The 20,732-nt window shown below is 39.4% G+C and overlaps 1 protein-coding gene across 1 annotated transcript in view; it reads left to right on the forward strand.

Annotated features, from left to right (window-relative positions):
• The window catches only part of Adamts19 (ADAM metallopeptidase with thrombospondin type 1 motif 19), a 209,084-nt gene that overhangs the window by 36,630 nt on the left and 151,722 nt on the right, over positions 1-20,732 (forward strand). Inside the window, exon 3 of the mRNA XM_052742227.1 lies at positions 13,992-14,157. Coding sequence (XP_052598187.1) covers positions 13,992-14,157 — 166 coding nt within the window. The remainder of the gene's footprint in view (positions 1-13,991; positions 14,158-20,732) is intronic.

Genomic DNA, 20,732 nt, shown 5'->3' on the forward strand with positions numbered 1-20,732 from the left:
AGGGAAGCTACAGACTGATTCTGGAACACTCTTCCCAAGAGAAAGAAGTATGTTGCTGTCAATAAAGCTGAAAGGAGTTAGAGATCTGAAGAACCTTTTTACATGAGACATGGAGATGCAGAGTTTGGAGTTTGCCCTGCTATTTTTAGGTCTTGCTGTGGTCCAGTATTTACTTACTGTACTTACTCCCTTTCCTCCTTTTTGGAATGGTAATGTATATTGTGTGTAACTGTGTGTTAGAAGTATGTGATCTGTTTTTAAATTTTACATGGGGTTACATTTAAAAGATTACCATGTGTATCAGACTTTCAACTTTGGACTTTTAAGCAGTGTTGAGGCTGTGATAGAGTATAGGGACTTTTGAATTGGACTGAATGCATTTCTACATTATGATATGGCTTCAAGCTTATGTGGGTCAGGAAGTGAAATGTGGTGGTTTGAATAAGAATGGTCTTCATGGGCTCATATATTTGAATGCTTGGCCGTTAGGGAACTGGGCTACTTGACAGGGATTAGGAGGTATGGCCTTTTTAGAGTGTGACCTTGTTGGAGGAAGTATGCCACTGGGAATGGGCTTTGAGGTTTCAAATGCTCAAACCAGGCCCAGCGTCTCTCTCTCTCTCTCTCTCTCTCCTTGCTGCCTGTAGATCAGGATATAGAACTCCCAGCTACCTCTCCACTACCATGCCTGCCTGCATGCTGCCATGCTTCGTGTCATACTTCCTTCCATGGTGATAATGGACTAAACCTCTGAAACTGTACGCCAGTCCCAATTAGATGTTTTCCTCTATAGGAGTTGTTGCTAAGTGGTGGTGGTGCATGCTTTTAATCCTAGCACTGGGAGGCAGAGCCAGGCAGATCTCTGTGAGTTCGAGGCCAGCCTGATCTACAGAGTGAGATTCAGGACAGGCACCAAAACTACACAGAGAAAAACAAAACAAACAAACAAACAAAGAGTTGCTGTGGTCATAGTGTCTTTTGACATCAATAGTACACTGACTAAGACTGATTCCATCTCATGAAATGGGCCTTAAGTCAAATCGGATATTGGTTAGTTACTCCCACTAGCTTTGTGCTACCATTGCCCTAGCATATTTTGCAGGCAGAACACCATTGTAGATCTAAGGGGTTGTGGCTGTGTTGGTGTTTACTTTGCTCCTTTGGTAGCATGCAGAGTACCTTCCTGTTCTAAAGATGTTGGAACGAATATAGAGGTGAAGTCTTTATGTAGGCACCAGTTTGACATCTCCATGTTCAAAGAGTTTGTGTGCATGTCGTCTTCAGCAGTGGGGCCTTGCTGTCAGTTTGTGGAGAACATCCTACAGTGTTGACAATAGTTGGGGTTGTCTGGGGAGTCTCATGGGACCCAATACCATGGGAAAATATGATCCTGCCTCTGTTGCGTTCTTGATTTCTGCCTTCTAGGAACAATTTCCTTTCTCCCAATACTCACCTCTGTATAGTTGCAGCATGCATTGTTTATTTAATATAGGGATATTACTAACTGTTTCTCATGTTTAAATATGTTCTTACCTGGCTTGTAGGCAGCAGGTGCAAACATATTGTTATAATTTTAAAGTGTTTGCTCTTGCGAGCGTGACGCGTACACACTGCCTTTCATTTGTGTCTTCTAGCTTCCTCCATTACCTTGCTGTTTGACAGGCTTCTGCTAAGAAACTGTCTCTTCCCCCATTTATGCTCTTTTTTTCATTTGATTGCCTGTATTTTTACCATAGGTCTTATCTGAAATGCTATTTCCTTAGGAAGGCTTTATTTCGGTCACCCTCTCTAGCCCCTCATCACTTTGTTTCTGTAATGATACTTGCTACAGTTTGAAATTTTCAAAGTATATTTATCCAAATCCATGATTTTTGGGAGTGTGTGGTGGGGGATCTGTGCCATTACATTAGTATGCCAGATTCATGAAGATAGGAATAACAATGTATTTTTTCATCACTGAATCCTGTCTTAGTTAGGATTTCTATTGCTGTGAAGAGATACCATGACCACCATGGCAACTCTTATAAAGGAAAACAAGTAATTGGGGTAGCTTGATTACAGTTCAGAGGTTTAGTCTATTATCATCATGGTGGGACATGGCAGTATGCAGGCAGACATGGTGCTGGCAACAGGAAGTGGTCTGAAACACTGGGCAGTATCTTGGACATATGTGAGACCTCAAAGCCCGCCTCCACAGTGACACACTTCCTCCAACAAGACCATGCCTACTCCACAAGGCCACACCTCCTAATAGTGCCATTCCCTTTGGGGTCATTTTCCTTTAAGCCACCACAGACCCCTGTACCTTGTACACTGCTTGCTCTGTGCCAGTTCTCTAATAAGAAAACTCGTAAGGGTGCTACACACTTGTCAGGAAGATGCAGGGAAACCAAACGGAACAGAGCGCATTTTGGTAGACTGGTTATCAACTAAGAGTTTATAATTTGAATTCATCCCCATTAGGATGCATTTTCTCTAAATTAAAGATTCCATAGACAAAGCAAATGATTTATTAAAATTACTATAAGCCATGAGATTATAATGGAACAAATGGGTACAAGTATATGACCATCCATCTCGTCACTCAATATAAACAAAAAGCAAATGGGATCACTAATCCCAGTCACAAAAGCATATGACAATTTTGACAGCAGTTCAGGACAAGCAGCTCATTTTATCCCATCACCACAGACCCTATCACATCCCTTTGCTTCTTCAACACAGAGGGCAGAACACATTTGTCATCAGACTCATGCGAATGCGTGCCTCTGTGTGTGTGTGTGTGTGTGTGTGTGTGTGTGCTTGTGGTGGTTGTTCATATGTGTGCTCATGCATATGGAGGACAGAGTACAGCCCTGGGTGTCATTTTTCAGATGCCATCCAGTTTATTTTTGTGACAGTGTCTCTCATTTGCACTAGAACTCAACAAATAATTTAACTTTTCCCACCAGGTATCCCCAAGGATCTACCTGTCCCTGCACATCCCCTACTCCACACCAGCATGGGGATTACAAGTGTGTCCTTGCCACCATGCCTGGCTTTTTTTACATTGGATGTAGAGACTGGACTCAGGCAAGCACTTCACTAAGCCTTCTTCACAGTCCCAAGACAAGACAGTTTCAATCAATTCTTAAATTCCTATCTCTATCCCATGTCAGAAGAAACACAGGGAAGCACAATGGTTTAGAAGGAAATGGACAGAGAGCATATGTTTCACTGTTAGATGAGGAATCTGTTCTTGTGTAAGTACCATGTAAATAAAATATGACTGTGTTGAAAGAACACGACACAAGAAGCCAGCATGAGGCACCCTGCAGTGAAACCTGTAACTCTGTCCAAGAAAAGATAGAAAAGACAGAAACCAAAGGGGCTTGTTTTGAAATGCAAACCACATCAGTGATCCAGCTGTGGAAGGGCCCTGCGCATCCTTCTAATCATCCTCCCCTTTGGGTTCCTCTTCCAAAGTTACTGACACTGCATTTCCTCACAGTTGCCACGTCTCATCTGTGCCCATGTCTGGACCTTTTGTAGAATACCCCTGCCCCTGCCCACAAACCTGAGCACAGCTATCACCTCTCAGAAGTTCTCTCATCCACAGGGCCATCTCTACAGCAAATGTTAACTCTTGCATACACCTTAGAACTACCTGCATTCATGTTAGACGTATATAACTTCTCATTGTTCTGTTTGGACTCAGACATCTTAACAATATATAACCCCCTTCTGTTTTTCCTTGTTCTGAAATATGGTTTTAGGTTGTGGGAAGATCTCTCATAAATTTAACCAAAAACATCCATTTGATAATTAAAATATTCATTCCCAAATCAACTTTCAACTCACGTCAGCAAGAATTTGCCTGTTGTGTGCGCTCCACTATAAGCCTTTCTTAGAATGAACAGCATCCATGTAAAGGGGAACTAAGTCAGCGTTCTTGGCATTTCCAGCTTAGACTTTTCTGCTTGGGCCTGGGCTTCCTCTGGTTCTTCAAGCTGGAGCTGGAAGGGATGTTCAGAAGGAAGAAAACCTTCTTTGTTGACTGACAGTAGTATGGGTATTGCTTACCAGATGTTTAAAGTAGGCATTCATTCACAGGCCATTTGTAGGTTTGGGAAAGACTCTCCATAGAAACTCTTCAGTCCCCAAGGCTTGTCCTAAGAGACAGGGCTTCATCCTGTGTCACCGTCTCTTTTATCTCCAGCTTTGGTCCTTAGGTGTCTGTCCAGGAACCTCTTAGGCTGTATTCCAGTTATGTTTTCTAATCATGGAATAAGACACAGACAGGAATCAAGGGATACGTGATCGTGCATAACTTAAACAATTATTAAGCAAGGTATATTTTTGACTCAGATAAATGGTACCTTTTCTCCTGGTAATGAAAGAAGGTGCCTGATAAGGAGCCTTTGAAGCCTTCTTCATAGTGGACTGAAGCCTGATCTCTGCTTGCACAAAGCCGCTACTAAGAAGTTTTGACTGAAAAAAGAGTTGAGTGAATGGGTAGCTAATAAAATTGACACCCATTGGAAAGATAAGCAATTATGTATCATTTTAAAAACATACAAAAGGATTGTTTAATGCTATAAGAAACAAATTATTAAATGTGAGAACGGAGGGGGAATAAAAGATCCAAACATGTATGAGTTTGTCTACACATACATAATGTCCCATGATACATTTGTACATCTAAAAGTATATATGTATATTAATTGACTAGAAATAAATCTGTACTTATACACATGTACAATATTCTATATGTTGGATTTGGGGATGATGATTTTCTTTCTTTAACTGTATAAAATGTTCAGTTACTTAAAATTTCTATTGTGATGTTCAGAAGACTTAAAAAAAAAACCCAAAAGAGAGACTTAAAGACAGACTAAAAGCTTAAAATCTCCTATGGGAAAATTATTGGGCACCTCCAACTGACAGATCCTGTGGATGAAGCCCTCAGTCCACTTGGACAGTCAGCTGTGCCTTTGGCAGCTCAAGAGTCCAGCCACACGAAACCACTCAAGATAAAGTTCAGAGCCCTCAGCGAAATGTTTTTCTCCTCTGCATTGTGAGGGATAAGGCCTGGCCTTGCTGTTGCTATCAAAGTTTGGATGTCTACCATCTGTGAGGTGCTGTGCCTGACATCCAATTCCTTAGTGAAGAATTTTTTAAAGATGAGGATTATTTGAAATAACAATCACATGGCAAGCTTAGCTTTCTGCAGACAGCCTCCCAAAGGCAATGTGCACTTGGAGCCAGGCTTCTTTGGTTTGAATCCTTTTCATCACCACGTGCTGGTTTGTAGTCTTAGGACGCAATAAATCTTTGGGAAACTCACTTTTTGCAACTATGAAACTAGTGAATTAGCAAGTGTGTTCCAAGATCAGTGTGCAGATTAAGTGAAGTAATACCTATAAAGTACTTGCCACATAAGAATTCTATCGTCTTGTTTTCATGTGAATGTTTAAAAATAAGTTTATAAAAGAAAAAAATAGAAATAACTACATATAGTTTCAGCATGCAGTTGCTGAGTGGATATTTTGTCAATGACACAGATTGGGTCATTTGAGAAGAGGGAATGTTAATTGAGGAATTGTCTCCATCACATTGCTTTTTGGGCATGTCTGTGGGGTATTTTTTTATTATTATTATTAATGATAGTTGTGGGAAGGCCTAGTCCACTGTGGGTAGTAGTACCTTTGGCAGTTGGTCATGGGTTGTAGAAGAAAGCGGGCCTAGCAATGCAGTAAGCAGTGTTTCTCCATGGTCTCTGCTTCAGTTCTTGCCTCCAGATTCCGGCCCTGGTCGAGTTCCTTCTCTCAGTGATGGACTGTGATCTTGATATGCAAGCCAAATGAACTCTTTTCTCCTCTCGGTTGGCTTCGGTCATCATTTTATCCCAGCAACAGAAAGTAACTAGAACAGTGGGTGAGTAGAAAATAGATGGGACCATGAGAAGAAATACGCACTCTGAGAAGTGTTAGTTCAGTTCAGATGAACTATGAGAGAACGATGATTCACAAAGTGAGATCATGGAAATGAAAGATGAAGAAAGTAGATTTAAAAGGAAATAGGATTATTGGGGTGGAGTTTTGGAATGGTCTGTCTATGAGGGGTTATCTAAGCAGTGAATTATAAAGGCAGAGAACATATAATGACCAAAGATTAGCTTTGGACCAAGGAATAAAGCCCGTTTGAAACGTACTTGGTACATCAACTGGCATTATTATTGTTGTGCTGACTTTGTTCAGGCATCCATATTGTTGAGGTTTCATGTATGCATTTTCCTGTCAGTGTTTAGGAGACACTGTCTAGCAGTATACATCCTAAGCCTTTGGCTCTTAAGATCTCTTCTTCCCTTCTGTTAGTTTCTCTGAGCCTTAGGTGTGGGGGTTGCATTGCAGATGTGTCATTTGGGGCTTGGGCACACCACTCCCACTTATTCTTTGAATTTTGACCAGTTATCTCTGTCCTTAGCTCTGTATGTTGAAAAGAGAAGCTGTCATTCTTAGATGAAGAGCTACAGGTGGTCAGTGGCTGCTGAAAAAGGGTCAGTCACTTTCCTTCAGGGCTATGTAGGTTGTCTGATCCAAAGTTGTCTGTCCTGGACACATATTCATATGTGCATTGTTGAACAGATTCATGAGGTTGTATATATATATATATATATATATATATATATATATATATATATATATATATATATATGTATATATGCATGCTTATATAGATATAGATTGACATGTAACAATAATAATTAAAGAGGAGATAAGGAGTTTGGGGAGGGAAGGGTGAGCAATGGGAGGAATTGGGAGGGGGTGAGGGGAGTGAGTGATCTAGACTGTTCATGTATGAAGTTCATGCACAATTTTAAATTAAAAAGTAGGGAGACAACAAGAAGTGTGGCAGAGAACATTTGGGGATATTGAGAAATTCTGGCTATTCTTGTTATGATCCCTGGGTCATGACTTAGAGAGGTGGTGTTGACATTGGGGGTTTGAGTGAAGATAGAACGGTCAGTAAAATAAAAATTTGCCAGAGAGCAAATTTAGAATGATGTTTTAAAACCAAAATTTATCTTGGAAATTTGGAGCCTCCGACGCTCCTCCTCACTAATGTGATTTTTAAGCAAGCCATGCAACATTTCCAAGGTCCTCTTTTCTTGATTTTAAAACTTCAGTAATCCCCAGCTGATTTTTAAGTGTCTTTCTATTATTATACTTTTATGATTCTCTTTGAAACTTTTTGGCTGTGAAAGAAAATAGGATGACGTTTATAGTCTGGTTGCTTGAAAAGTTTCCTCAAGATATTACTTGGACATATAAGGAAGGCAACACTGGAAAAGCCTTGTGGAAGAAATGAAATTTGGATTTTCCCTGGATGAAGTCATAGGTAGAGTGAATACATGCTCTTCAGAACAGTGAAGTGATATGTTCTCTTTTATTCCAGAAGAGAGTAACACATTGTGTTAAGAGCAGATTTCTCAGAGTACAGATGCTGGACCAGGCTTTATGACTGAAGGCATGAGGCTACACACTGTCCCAGAAGCCCTCAGTGTACTTAGAGTGTAATGAGACAGTAACTACATTAGACAGTACAGTAATAGAAAATGTGAGGTGTTGAAAGGCCAAGGAAGGCAGCAGATACTCATGATGTTAGGGTATTCTTGATTTTGAGGAAATAATAGCTCACAGGCAGGGGTATTTTTGGGAAAAACACGACACCAAACTTGAGATATGTCAAGATGCAGTGATGCACTAATTGTTACCCTAAAATATTTCCATATAATGTTTGTTCACACAAAACATTTGTTCATTATGGTTGCATGAGATTTCAGTAGTGAAAATAAAATGAGACAGGTAAGAGTTTCTCATATACAGCAGCTTCCCATAGTCTTACCCTGTGCATCTGCATTAACACTTTTGAGTTTATTCTCTGAGTATATAAGGGAAACACCGAAATGATCAAGTCAGAAAGGTCATTTTCTTAAGAAAATAGTACAGCTATGTATGGGTCAGAAATGTATTTCTATACTGATTTGTATATACATAAGGAATGTACAATTGTGTGAAAGGTCACTTCAGATTTGAATTATAGCAAAATAAAATAAAATAATTTTATTTTATTAAAACACAAAGTAAAATTGAAATTATAATTGTTTAGCCATGTTTTATACTCACATTTTAATATATATTGCTTTACTTACATAATGAGATATATGCTGTATCACCAACAAAAATACTTAAGAAAATAAAACCAAGGGTTAGAGAAATGGCTCAAGGGTTAAGAGTACTGGCTGCTCTTCCAGAGGTCCTGAGTTCAATTCCCAGCAACCACATGGTGGTTTACAACCATCTGTAATGAGATCTGATGCCCTCTTCTGACCTGCAGTGCAGGCATGCATGCAGGTAGAACAATGTATAATAAATAAATAAATAAATCTATCTTAAAAAAAGAAAATAAAGCCAAATAATACAAATTCAGATTATGTAGGACGTCAGATATTTGCCTAAGATGTTTTTACAACCACATACCAATGCCAAATCCTTTACACTTGTGTTTATTTTAGTCTCTCTCTCTCTTTCTCTTTCTCTCTTTCTCTCTCTCTCTCTTATAATATATCTTATCTTGGATCAGTAGATTGGTTCTTCTAAAAAATGCAAAATAATAGGCACTCTTTTGCTACCTAGGACATTGCCCTTATATTCCACCACCCCCAGTTTAATGGGTGCATCTTATTTTTTGGATGCATTTCCCCATTTCTGTCCCAGTCAGTCATCTTTGTAACCTTTTCACCACCACCCATACAGCTTCTCCTCAGGAGCAACAGCTTCATTTCGTATTATCCAAATCCTCTGCTCAGGACTTTTTTATATCCTGAAATCATTATGATTTTATGTCATCATCCAAACTCTTTTAATTCTTTCATATACTAAAATTTAAAATTATTCTAGTTGATAATAACTATGTATTTATGTTCTTAGTTTTCTACTTCTTTGCAAAGCATGTATAAATTAAGAAAGGTTGCCTCAAGATAATTACCTTAATGTTTGTAATATTTATATTCCATTTTACTCTTTTACTTAACACAGTCTCCCCCTGGTTCATCTACCTTGTCAAAAATGGAGTTTCCTTCTTTAAGTTGACTAGTCTTCCATTGCATGCACACCAATTTTTCTTTATTTATCTTTCCACTGATGGACACTTACATTGACAAGTATAAACAATACCGCAATAAACATGGTAGTGCAAATATCTCTCTGACTCAGTGGTTCTCAACCTTTGAGTTGCAACCCGTTTGGGAGAGTCAAACAACCCTTTATTAGGGGTTGCAGATCAGATAGTCTGCATATCCGATATGTCTATTATGCTTCATAACAGTAGCAGAATTGCTTTTTTTTTTTTTTTTGGTTTTTCGAGACAGGGTTTCTCTGTGTAGCTTTGCGCCTTTCCTGGAACTCACTTGGTAGCCCAGGCTGGCCTCGAACTCACAGAGATCCGCCTGGCTCTGCCTCCCGAGTGCTGGGATTAAAGGCGTGCGCCACCACCGCCTGGCACAAAATTGCTTTTATAAAGCAGCAATGAAGATAATTTTATGGTTGGGGGGGTCACTGCAGCATGAGGAGCTGTATTGAAGGGTGAAAGCATCAGGAAGGTTGAGAACCACGGCTCTAACTCATTTCATTTCCTTGGTATTCAAGAGGGGAACTGCTAGAGCACATCTTAATGATGCACCGCCACATAGCCATATTTAGGACTTAATGGGTAATCAATCTGTATTTGCTACTGAGACTCAGCAAATTCAACAAACTCACTGAACTTTGCGTAGCAATAGAGAAAAGTGTGAGAAGGAGTCAAGGAAGGAGGAGGCGATGACTTGATGGAATGGAGTAGTATTTTACCAGGGGAAGAGTCAAACAGGATGTGAAAATCACCCCAGGAAGAGCAGACAGGAGTGTCCCACTGCTTCTGGACTCTAAGTTTCCAGTTAGGTCTACCTTAGATGTTTAACAGATGTGTTCGTCTCTTAAGTAGCTTCAAATTAATTTGAGTGAATGGAACAATTAATCTTGATTCACTGAAGCAGCAGTGTTTAAACAACAATATAATATTGATCAAATCAGTGTTCTGGATGTAACTAGAATGAGTGGGTCTGTGCTTTGCTGGAGGCAGTATTAGTGTTCCTAAAGGGAGACCAATATTTGTGACCGCTTACAATGTACCAGAACTGAGAGGAAGACACAGCAGAGCCAGCAGACAAGAAATAACAGGTTATTTCCACATAAACAATGCTAAATTGAAAAATACTGAAATTCCTTGGAAAAGCCTTAGTAATTTTGTATGTGCTGTGTACATGTATGTGTAGGGTCCATGTGTAGAGGTGCTGCATATGTGTGTGTGTGTGTGTGTGTGTGTGTGTGTGTGTGTGTGTGTGTGTGTGTGTAGAGGTCAGAAGATAACCTCAAAGTCATCCACTTTGTGTACACGTGGGTGTAGGTGGATGTATGTGTATGTGTGTGCATGTATATGTGTGTGTGTGTGTGTGTGTGTGTGTGTGTGTGTGTGTGTGTGTGTGTGTGTGTGTGTGTGTTTGAATGTAGCTGTGTCCAGGCCAGAGTTCAACATTGGATACCTTCCTCGTTTGCTTTTACCTGTATTTTCTGAGGTAAGTCTGAACCTGGGGCTTAGAGATTTCACAGAACTAACTGGCCAGCTGACTCCAAGGATACACCCTTCACTCCTTCCTAATGCCAAAAGTGCCACAAGCCTGGCTTTTCACACAGATGCTGGGGAATCCATTATCAGGTGCTTCATACTTGAAGACCAAGAACTTGATACCCAAGTCATCTGCCTAGTCCCTACTAATTTTTTTTTTGAGATAGGGTTTCTCAATAGTCCAAAACTAGCCATTTAGGCAGGGCTGGCCAGCCAGTGGGCCCCAAGGATCGGCCTCTCTCCTCTCCCCAAGTACACATCACCAGTCTGCAGTTTTCACATGGGTTCTGGGATTCAAACGCAGCTACTTGTGCTTGGGAGGCAAGCACTTTATTGAGTAATAGCCTCAGTCCCCTGAGATTCTTATTAAATTGTGAAATAAAATAATTAATGGCAAATGTACATTCCAACAGAAATAGAGATGGAAACAACTGTAAAACTTAAACGTATTCTCTGATGTTATCATATGCTATTTCAGAATCACTTGGAGAAGGACAGAAGTGGTGGTCATGTAGTGCCACACTGTGCTGGTGTTTCACATGAGCCTTTGTTTCCTTCTAAGTTTACACTAAAGCGAATTCTGTTGAACACTGGGGCATTTGTGCAGAGAGGTTAAAAGGGGTTTATAGTTTTTCACAGCTTGTAAAACCACAGTGTAGATAAAGCAATCTATTTTGCTAATAGAAAAAAAAATGACCTCTCTGTGAGAACACAGAAAACCTAAGGTTAATCATCTAAGCTAGTACCTTGAATGATACAGACCAAAGCTGCAACACTTGTGTGCCCTGGTATAGGTTTCTGGTCTCTGATGGAAAGTCCACAGTCTGATATTTGGCGCTAAATGTGCCTCAGAGAGAGCTAGGGCTGGCATGCAGAGCTCAGACTGTAGGTAAGCATTGCATGAATGAGTCACCCCTTATAATTATTCTAACATTTTTCCTCTTAAAACTGGCCTTCTTGGTTTAAAAAAAATGTCTGTAGATAAAATATTAATGCCCCAGGGAACCTATATTATAGTTTCTAATTCTTAACCAAACAAAATGTAACAGCAAAATATACATTTCAAGTTATACTTAGCATGTTAATAGAGGAACACAAAATTTAATGTTTGGGTGTATTCAATACATTTGTCATAATTATTGGAATAAAAGTATCAGGGAACAGGTATAGTGTATTTAATCAGTAGCAGAATATTAACTGTGTTTCCAAATACTCCCCTGTCGTTTTTGTGTGAATTGACAGTAACGTTCTTACAGCCCCATTGCTGGTAATAAGTTATTGGTACTCCAAAGTCAAATTCCAGAATCTCTTATAGGGAACGTTAAATTTTATATGATAGTACATTGCTTAATATTTTAAGGCTCACTGTTATGAATTCTGGAGTTTAGAACCTGTGGAGAGTGCATTAGATTTTGAATTCAGAGTCTGAGTTAACTTGGCCGTTTGTGTGAGATGTCGACACACCACAATTCCTGCATCAGTGGCAGTGTCATTACTGGTTGTAAGGGATGGGCAAATAAGGATGCTACACTCATCTATGACACAGGATAGCATTTCCACAGCCTTATGATGTGGATGAACTTGTAGTTCAACACCACCTGGTCTCATTATGTAGAGATGGCCTATATCTTTAATACCTATTACTTTGCATATTTTAATTTAGTATTCTCTTATTTGTCACCAAACTGCAGCTAAGGAAAAAAAATTTAAGAGTCCATGCAATTACTTTAAAATTCAAAACTATATATATATACACATATATTTTCACATGTTATTCTAAAAGCTCATTGGATTAAAATTTTATTCCCGATGTGTTTGGGGTGGCAGATCTGGGAGAAGGATATTGAGGAGAAAGGACACCGAGAGGTGTTGGAATTGCCCAACAGTTCTTCAGAATCTTATTAAAGGTATGAATAACTCAAAAACAATGAACTTGGTTGGGACATTTCTATTTACTCTGGGGTATCCCCCAGTGGAAATTTGGTAAAGAATAGAATGAAGTAGCATGTACTTATCCCCTCAAGGTGGGACATATAATACCCTCTAATAATGAAGTAACATTTACATTTGAAGTTGTAAGCTGCAGAAATGGAAAAAGTAGGTATAGACTCTTGGTCACTATTAAAAAATAACTATTTGTTAACTAATTTATATGTAGTTATTATTTTTCTATCTACTAGGAAGAAGGGAATAAAACCATGAATATTCTAAAACAACACATACGGTATTTTAAAAACATCTCCCATGTTCATCTAAGGAATATGCAGTTTTCAGAGAAAATGTAGCTTTTATTAATCTCCAGTTTTGAAAGTTTACTCTTTCTGAAGAAATTATTATGCTACTTATATGCACACCAAATTAAAATGAGCCATACATTTCATGTGGTTAACATGAAGCTGAATTAACAACATTATATAAATAGAATTTTGGGTTGAATAATTCCTGTTTCTGTAAAGTATTTCTATAAAAATGCCTGCTAAGATGTTAACATGGTTGAATATATGTTATTTATAGATTAGGTTATATACTTAAATAATAAATGTTGAAAAGAACAACTTATGACAGTTCTGTGAGGAGTATTTCCTAGTTTTGTGCAGTTTTTATTTCAAGAAGGAAAAATTCAAGTGCCTAGACTTAGCTTCTACACATAACAAAAATACAAACTGATTATTTTTATTGATCATAATAATTGGGCATAATTTACATGCCCAATTAGATAAGTCTAAAATTCTATGGCACAAAGTTTGGGCTTGAATATGACACTCCAACGCCCTGCTGCATTCTGAAAAGCTCCTGAAGTGTTTAGCAGAAAGTTTAAGCCACTTTCTATATTAATTTCAGTGCTGTGCCTCATCATTTGCCTGGATATTTTACATGAATTACCTCACCAAACAGAGGTTGTCAAGAAATTGGACTGTGTGGTGCCTGCAATTAAAAATCTGCTTCGCTGTTGCTGGACATGTTGTTCATGTTAGTGACCCCATGGGTCTCCCAAAGTCAGCCTTTAACATTCCAGAACTTTTACTGTGCGTCTGCTGCTGGCGTCTTGCCTCCCACCCACACAGCCTCAGCCTAACTCAATGGAGCTGATGCTAGCGCAGAAAGTGCGTCAAGATGAAGTCACATTCTGAGAAGGTGGTCGCCTTACCAGTGGGGCTGCAAAAAAAAAGAGCTTTGCAGGGAGTTTGTATGCATGTTTGTTAAAGAAAGCAGCCCATGGGTGTGGAATCTGAAAAGTAATTTCTAGATGGTATTTCTTACGTATCTTTTCATGTTATGTGTTCCAGATGGGCTTTATACAACTCAACGAGGACTTCATATTCATTGAGCCTTTCAACGATACAATGGCCATTCTAGGTCACCCACACCGTTTATACAGGCAGAAAAGGTCCACCGAGGGAAAAGTCGGGGAGAAGTCAGCTCTTCACAACCATCACTGTGGTGTCGTTGCAGGTAACCTTCCCCGAAAAGACTTAATGTGCACTGTGAAATGAGTTCTCTGAAGCATCCTTTCTCTGCCTCTCTACATTTCCGTCTCCTGGTGAACACTCCCCCTATCTACCCTTGATCTCTTGATTTCTTTGTTATTCTCAGTTGCTTAATAGAACTTAGATATGTCCATACTAGGTGTATTGTTTAATGTTTTCATGAGGCACTGTACTTTAATATCATGAGTTGGAAATTCCAAAGCTCTTCCAAGATCAGCATCTGATGTAACTCTGCCATGCTCTTCAGTTGGGAAGTCTTTCTTACTGGGCCCTTTGCACTGCCCTGGAACAGAAATGACTGACAGACTTCTAGACTTCTGAATGAATACTGTGAGCTCAAAGCTTTACTCAGTCTACCTCCAGAAGAACTCCATGACTAGACGCATCCTCCGTGTTCTTTTAAACTCATCTCAGTGCTGTCTTGGAAGATCTGCAGCAGGACTAGGAATGGAGATAAAAATGTATCCATTTAATTCGTTCTCTGTATCAGAATACAGGACCTTTAGAAGGTCCCAGTCATTCCAGTCATGAAATTCCCATCATGTTCCATCTGCCACTTCCCAAGAATAATGATCTCACTCTTTTGTTTACTTTCCTATGACCTTTACACAGAAATCTGTGATATTTGCGAGAATGGAAGAGGGACAAATGGATGCCATGGTCAATGTCAGAATAAAATCTTCCCCTAAGACAGGTCTTTTAGACATTTAATGCAGCCACCTCAGTGAGTAGTCACTTACCTGAGAAATATTTTTATTATAATGTGGGAAAATATAAATTTTAGAAGGATTTAAACTCAATGTAATGAGTTTCAAATAGACTCATGAGCTTGCATTTAAGTGTTAATGTAGTTGATGTACATAAATTCTAAAATGAACTGTGGTATCCGAGGCTAGGTTTATGAAATGTGACAGTAAGCTGTATTTGCAGAGACCACAGCTCTCTAGGGTGTTCATTTTAGAGAAAAAAAATGATATTCTTTGTGTAGGATCTATTTCTTTAATATTAATCATAAATTCTGCTTTCTTTTGTGAAAACTCATTCTGTATAGGAAAGGATCTATAGTGATTTGCTGAGACTCTATTCATACCTGATTGAGCATGCCGGATAAGACCATGTTGTGAAAGACAAGGCCTCTTCTCTATTTTAGGAATTTCTAATTTAAAAGAGATATAGAACAGAATGAAAGAGCATTGTGGACAAAAGAAGAACAGGTTTAGTATTTGAAACTAAGAACAATAGCAATAACTTGGAAGTAGTCTGTTTAAGACGATCATTCTGGATAGTCATCCTGAAATCTACACTGTATACCTTCTGCATCCTGATGAGCCCCAGCCTTTAATTACCCATGTTAGCTAAGGACACAGTGTAGGCTTTGTGGGTCACTGTTCACCAAGGCACAAATTCTAGAGAGTCCTTGTGTTAATAGGTTAATAAAGCATACATGCATGATTCATGTTTGGCAAAGACTACTCACAATGTTCATGATATACATTACATAGTACATATAATATGCATAATATATTGACCTATTTGGATAAAAGACTTGCATGCAAGGACAGGAAGCTGTCAGCAATCAGATGATTTGTGGAGCTTACCTATATTGGGGAGCTCAGTGCCTGGAAAGTATTTTAAAATTAGCCACATGTGAAATGTATTTATTTTCTTTCACTCATGCATCCACTATTGCTTTTTTCCTTGTCCTTTGAGCCTACACATTAATACAGTAATGTGACTTAGGTTTGCATAGTGTTTCAATATTCTTACAAAATAGAACTTTAAGATTTATTTCAGTGTGGTCTCTCTATCACTCCTTTCCATTATGTAAATGTCATAGGTAGATTATGTGTCTTTGCATTGAGTATATGAATTAATGTTTTGCAGAAACTTTCCTACCCCTTTCATGACATCTTGTGTTCTTTTTTAACTTAATTTTTTTGGTAATTTCATCTATGAACACTATATTTACATAATTTTGACATATCTCTTTCCCCTTTGAACTCTTCCCAAATCCTCCCACAACTTCAAGACCTGTTCTCTTTAATTGTTATTTTTACCTGCATATATATGCACACACACATATATACATATATAAGTATAACATGCTGAGTATATTTGATGTTGCTCATATGTTTATATTTTAAGACTGACCACTAGGATTGAATATCCCATCAGGGGTTTGTCCATGGAGAACACTGATTCTCTCTCTTTTGGCAGCCATTAATTGTCTGTATTTCTTCATCTAGCAGTTAGACCTTGTGAGATTTTCCCACCTACGTTGTCATGTCAACTGGTGTTTTCATTATGCAAGTACTATTTAGTATATCCTATTATTGAGATTTCATTAATTGGTACAATGCTGCGGGCCGCAGGAATACATCATAAGAACCCAGCTGGTTATGGCAAAGTCACTACCTGGAGGCATCAAGGATTTCCTCCAAAGGAAACCAAATTCCAAAGAGCTCTTGGTGTTACTTGGCTTGTTATATATCAGCTGTCTTCTGTTATGAAAATCATGTGTGCCTTCATAGTTTTCCCAATTGACTCTTCCCTAAGAATGGCTAACAGTGTGGACTGATCACTCTCTGGACATACACATTCCAGGTATTTGGAGAACAGCCTCAGGCTTTCTCTGAAATCAGATATCTCCCTTGGCCACTTTCAAGGACTAGCAGTAATAAGAGTCCACATGCAAGTCTCCTGATTTAAGGTAAATTCCACAAGGAGACACCACCTAGGTCAGGTGGGAGTTAAGTAACAGCTTTACACAATTTAGCTTGGACCCCCCTTTCTTACAGCCTTACTAACTTTATAGACCTCTAACTCCTTACCGAACCACTACTAGGAATAGTTAGATAACCTTCTGCGCTGACAGCTATGCTCAGTCAGAACCCCAGTTCAAGCCTCCCTGTAATTATCATCATTGGCAGCATCCGGCCAGGTCCATCCCCTGATGGAGTAAAGTACCTTATCAGAGATACCTCCGTACTTTCTAAGAACAGACTTTAGCATCCAGGCTACCCATTTGAGAAGGCCTGGCGGATGTGCCAATTAAGCTTTACTTCCTGCTTTCCCAAACCTTACCTCTAGTTCCAGATCTCCCTTTAACTATCACCAGAGGCATCTAGCTGTACACAGGTTGCCTAGTGACTGAGCACACTTTCCCCCACCCTGCAGAAAAACAGCAGATAGCTTGGACAGATAGGAGCCACAGAAAAAAAGAAGACAGTTTTATTTTCTCCCATTGACCTAGCAACTTGTAGATTCTTAACATTTTCTACTAATCACATTTAAGACTATAGTTGAGCACATAAGATTCCCTCTTCTTAGATATTACCTGAATTTAGCCTTTAGTTAATTCATTTCCCCATTGGTCACTTCCCTTTGGGGTTGCAAATGATAATTAATGGTTATTGCCTCTCAGTGTGATTCTTATCACCCCTCCGTTTGACCCTGGAAGCCTGGCTTTATATACCAGGACTTCCAGGGCACAAGGGACGGAGAAGAGAAAAGAGTATGGAAGAACTAGATGGGTAAGAACTTGTGAGGAACAAACTGAGATGGGGAAGAACTAGATTGAAGGGCTAGAAGAGAGTACTAGAGGAATGAGATGGAAGATGAGGAAGAGCCAGATGAGGGAGTACTAGCTGGGTAAGAACAAGCTGAAAAGGACCTAGATGAGGCAGAATTAAGATGAGAGAATTAAGATAGAACTTAGATAAGTGTAGAGAGAAATCAGCCAAGAAAAGAGCTAGGTACAAGAACAGAACTGAAGCTGGGTATAAAGGATGTTATGCCAGAGGAATTAAAGCAAGTAGACTGTAGAGCTCGGTGTGCTGAGATTCTATTTCCCAAAAATAGTCTTCGCCGTTAGTAGTTCTCTCTCCTGAGCCCCTGGGATGTATATTAAGGCTGGTCCTGCTAATATTATACAAGAGTACAGCTTCCTTGATATACACATACATATTCATGCACACACACACACACACACACACACACACACACACACACACACACACACAATACCTGCCCTTAGAACAGGCATCCTGGGGCCTCTGGCTCTTCCAACCTTTTTGTCCCTTGATCTGTAACGTACGCTAAGCCGTAGGCGTAGGTGTTGTATTGTAGAGTAGTTGGGCATCTCACGCTCGGTTCATCTCTGCCTTTTGACCAGTTGGGGCTTTCTGTAATGGTCACCATTTGCTGCAAAAAAGGAGCTTCTTTGATAAGAGGTGAGAGCCACACTCACCTGTGGGCATAAGGATCATTTAGAACGCAGTTAGGAAGTTCACTGGTTTTGAAAAGTGGCAGTGGTAGGTTCTCCTCAGGATTCCATGGCTCATCAGTCATGAGCAGTTGGCTTGGATTATAGTAGTAGGAATAAATTCTATCCTTCTAAGTGTTCTTTAAGTTCAGTGAGACAGCTACAGGTTACCTGCAAGAAATAAATGTCACTATTGTACCCTTGTGGATGTCTTACTGGGATGGTCCTTGTTTGGGTCGTAGATGTCACAACTGGGTCAGACTGTGGATTGCTTTTTCCCTTTGGCAGCTTGCATATTAAAATATAATATGAAAGAGAGGGGGATAGAAGAATTTAAAGTCAGAGGCATCAGGTTCGAAGCCCACCTTTAATCACCCACCAATTGGTAATCAGTGAAATGTGTAGTTTTAAATCTGTCTTCTGTATTGACACTGCAAAAATGAGTCAGCTCACAATGTTGCAGAGCTAACTGACAACATTCCTATTTCTAAGAGGTGAATAATATATTATTTTAAAAGTGAGTCCATCAAAACTTGTATTGTACAATGGTAAGTGTGATGAGAATCTCAGTTCATAGCATTCCTTCAAGTGCGGAGCTGGGCAACACGAATGCTGTGCAGGAGCGAAGACAATGAACTGTGAGGTCAAGGGTCAGCCTGCCTGTGTCCGCACCACCAGGTTACACTTCTTACATCAGTGAACTTGGGGAGCTTATCTCTCGAAAGAGCCATTTACAGTGTGCAAACTGGGAACAGGATACCTGAACCGCAGCGCTCTTCTCAGTATTAAATGTGGTTACATGGGAAAATGAAAAACGTATGCACAGGTTTTTTATTTTTTATTTTTGAGATGTTAATGGGGCAAGAACATTTTGGGCAGAAGAAACAAAATACAGGAAAATGTAAAGGCTTGAGAAAGCATCAGCCAAGGGGGCTGAAGCCAAATTCCTGTACTTGATGACATACAGTCCTGGAAAAGTAGCTGTGCACTGGATAATGATGGCACTCACATGCTCTTCAACAGACACTGTCAATTTATTTATTTACTTATTTATTTTTAAAGATTTATTTATTTTTATGTGCATTGGTGTTCTGTCTGCATTGTATGTCTGTGTGATGTTGCCAGATCCCCTGGAACTGGAATTACAGACAGTCGTAAGCTTCCATGTGAGTTCTGGGAATTGAACCCAGATCCTTTGGAAGAGCAGCCAGTGCTCTTAACTGCTGAGCCATCACCCCAGCCCAACACCATCAATTTATAATGCTTAACACTGGAGAGTAAATTTATTATCATGCCTAGGACTCTGTAAGGAAAAAATGGACATTTATGGGATTGAAAATCAAACTCAGAGCTGGATAAAGAGATCATCTCTACTCCTAGAGCTTAATCAACCAGGCCACTATTGAAGCAGTTCCAATACTCTATCCAGCACGGCTGTGATGACTATCAGTGTTGGCAGGCGGTAAGGGGACACACACTTTGTGTTTTTCTGCATATTACCCAATTGCTTCTCTAATGAGAAGTGTGCAGCAGCAGCAGCAGCAGCTGTGCATACAGCAATGTGCGTGGGTGCAGAAATGAATCTGAAGATTGAGGAAAGGAGGAATGAGCTAAGCAGCGATGTCGACAGTGACAACATCAAAGGAGCAGACATAATAAAAACTTGCTTCAACATGCATGGCTTGCACACACAATGGCTAAGGCTGTAAGAGGGGCTCTACCGTGGAGTTGACTTATTAAGGAACATAGAATGTTACAGATAGTTGGTTAAAATGCAACATGTAAAAAAGGAGAGTGGAAGCTGGCATATTGGGACTCTCACAGTCTGGGAAAGTAAATGGTCTACCAGTCAACACAGGGAAGAAGCCCTCTTTGCTGTGTTCAGTCCCCAAGTCTTGTTTCAGTCTCTCTGATTCTCTTGCTGCTCTGTCTTCTTGGAGTGTCTTCTGTATTTACTTACTGGCATATAGACATTTTCCAGGAAGTTATGTTTGCTTTTTATCTATAATTTCACTTACTTTATGAGGATGATAGAAGTCAGATTGGTGGATTCAACTTCACATTGATTAATTACAAATTCTATCTCCATTCCAACTTCTGTCCTGATTTCCAGGTGTATACTAGCTCCTACTCAGATGTTTATCTTAGTAAATCTGAAGTCGAAACTATCATAAAAGAATACATTTTCTTCATGGTTAAAGTTAGCTTTGTAGTTATAATCTTATTTTAACTTTCTATTAAAAAATGGCATAGAGATTCTTTATAAATTATAATAG

This window comes from Peromyscus californicus, unplaced genomic scaffold (genome assembly GCF_007827085.1).
Source record: "Peromyscus californicus insignis strain IS unplaced genomic scaffold, ASM782708v3 Scaffold_17__1_contigs__length_78620276, whole genome shotgun sequence".
NCBI lineage: Eukaryota > Metazoa > Chordata > Mammalia > Rodentia > Cricetidae > Peromyscus > Peromyscus californicus.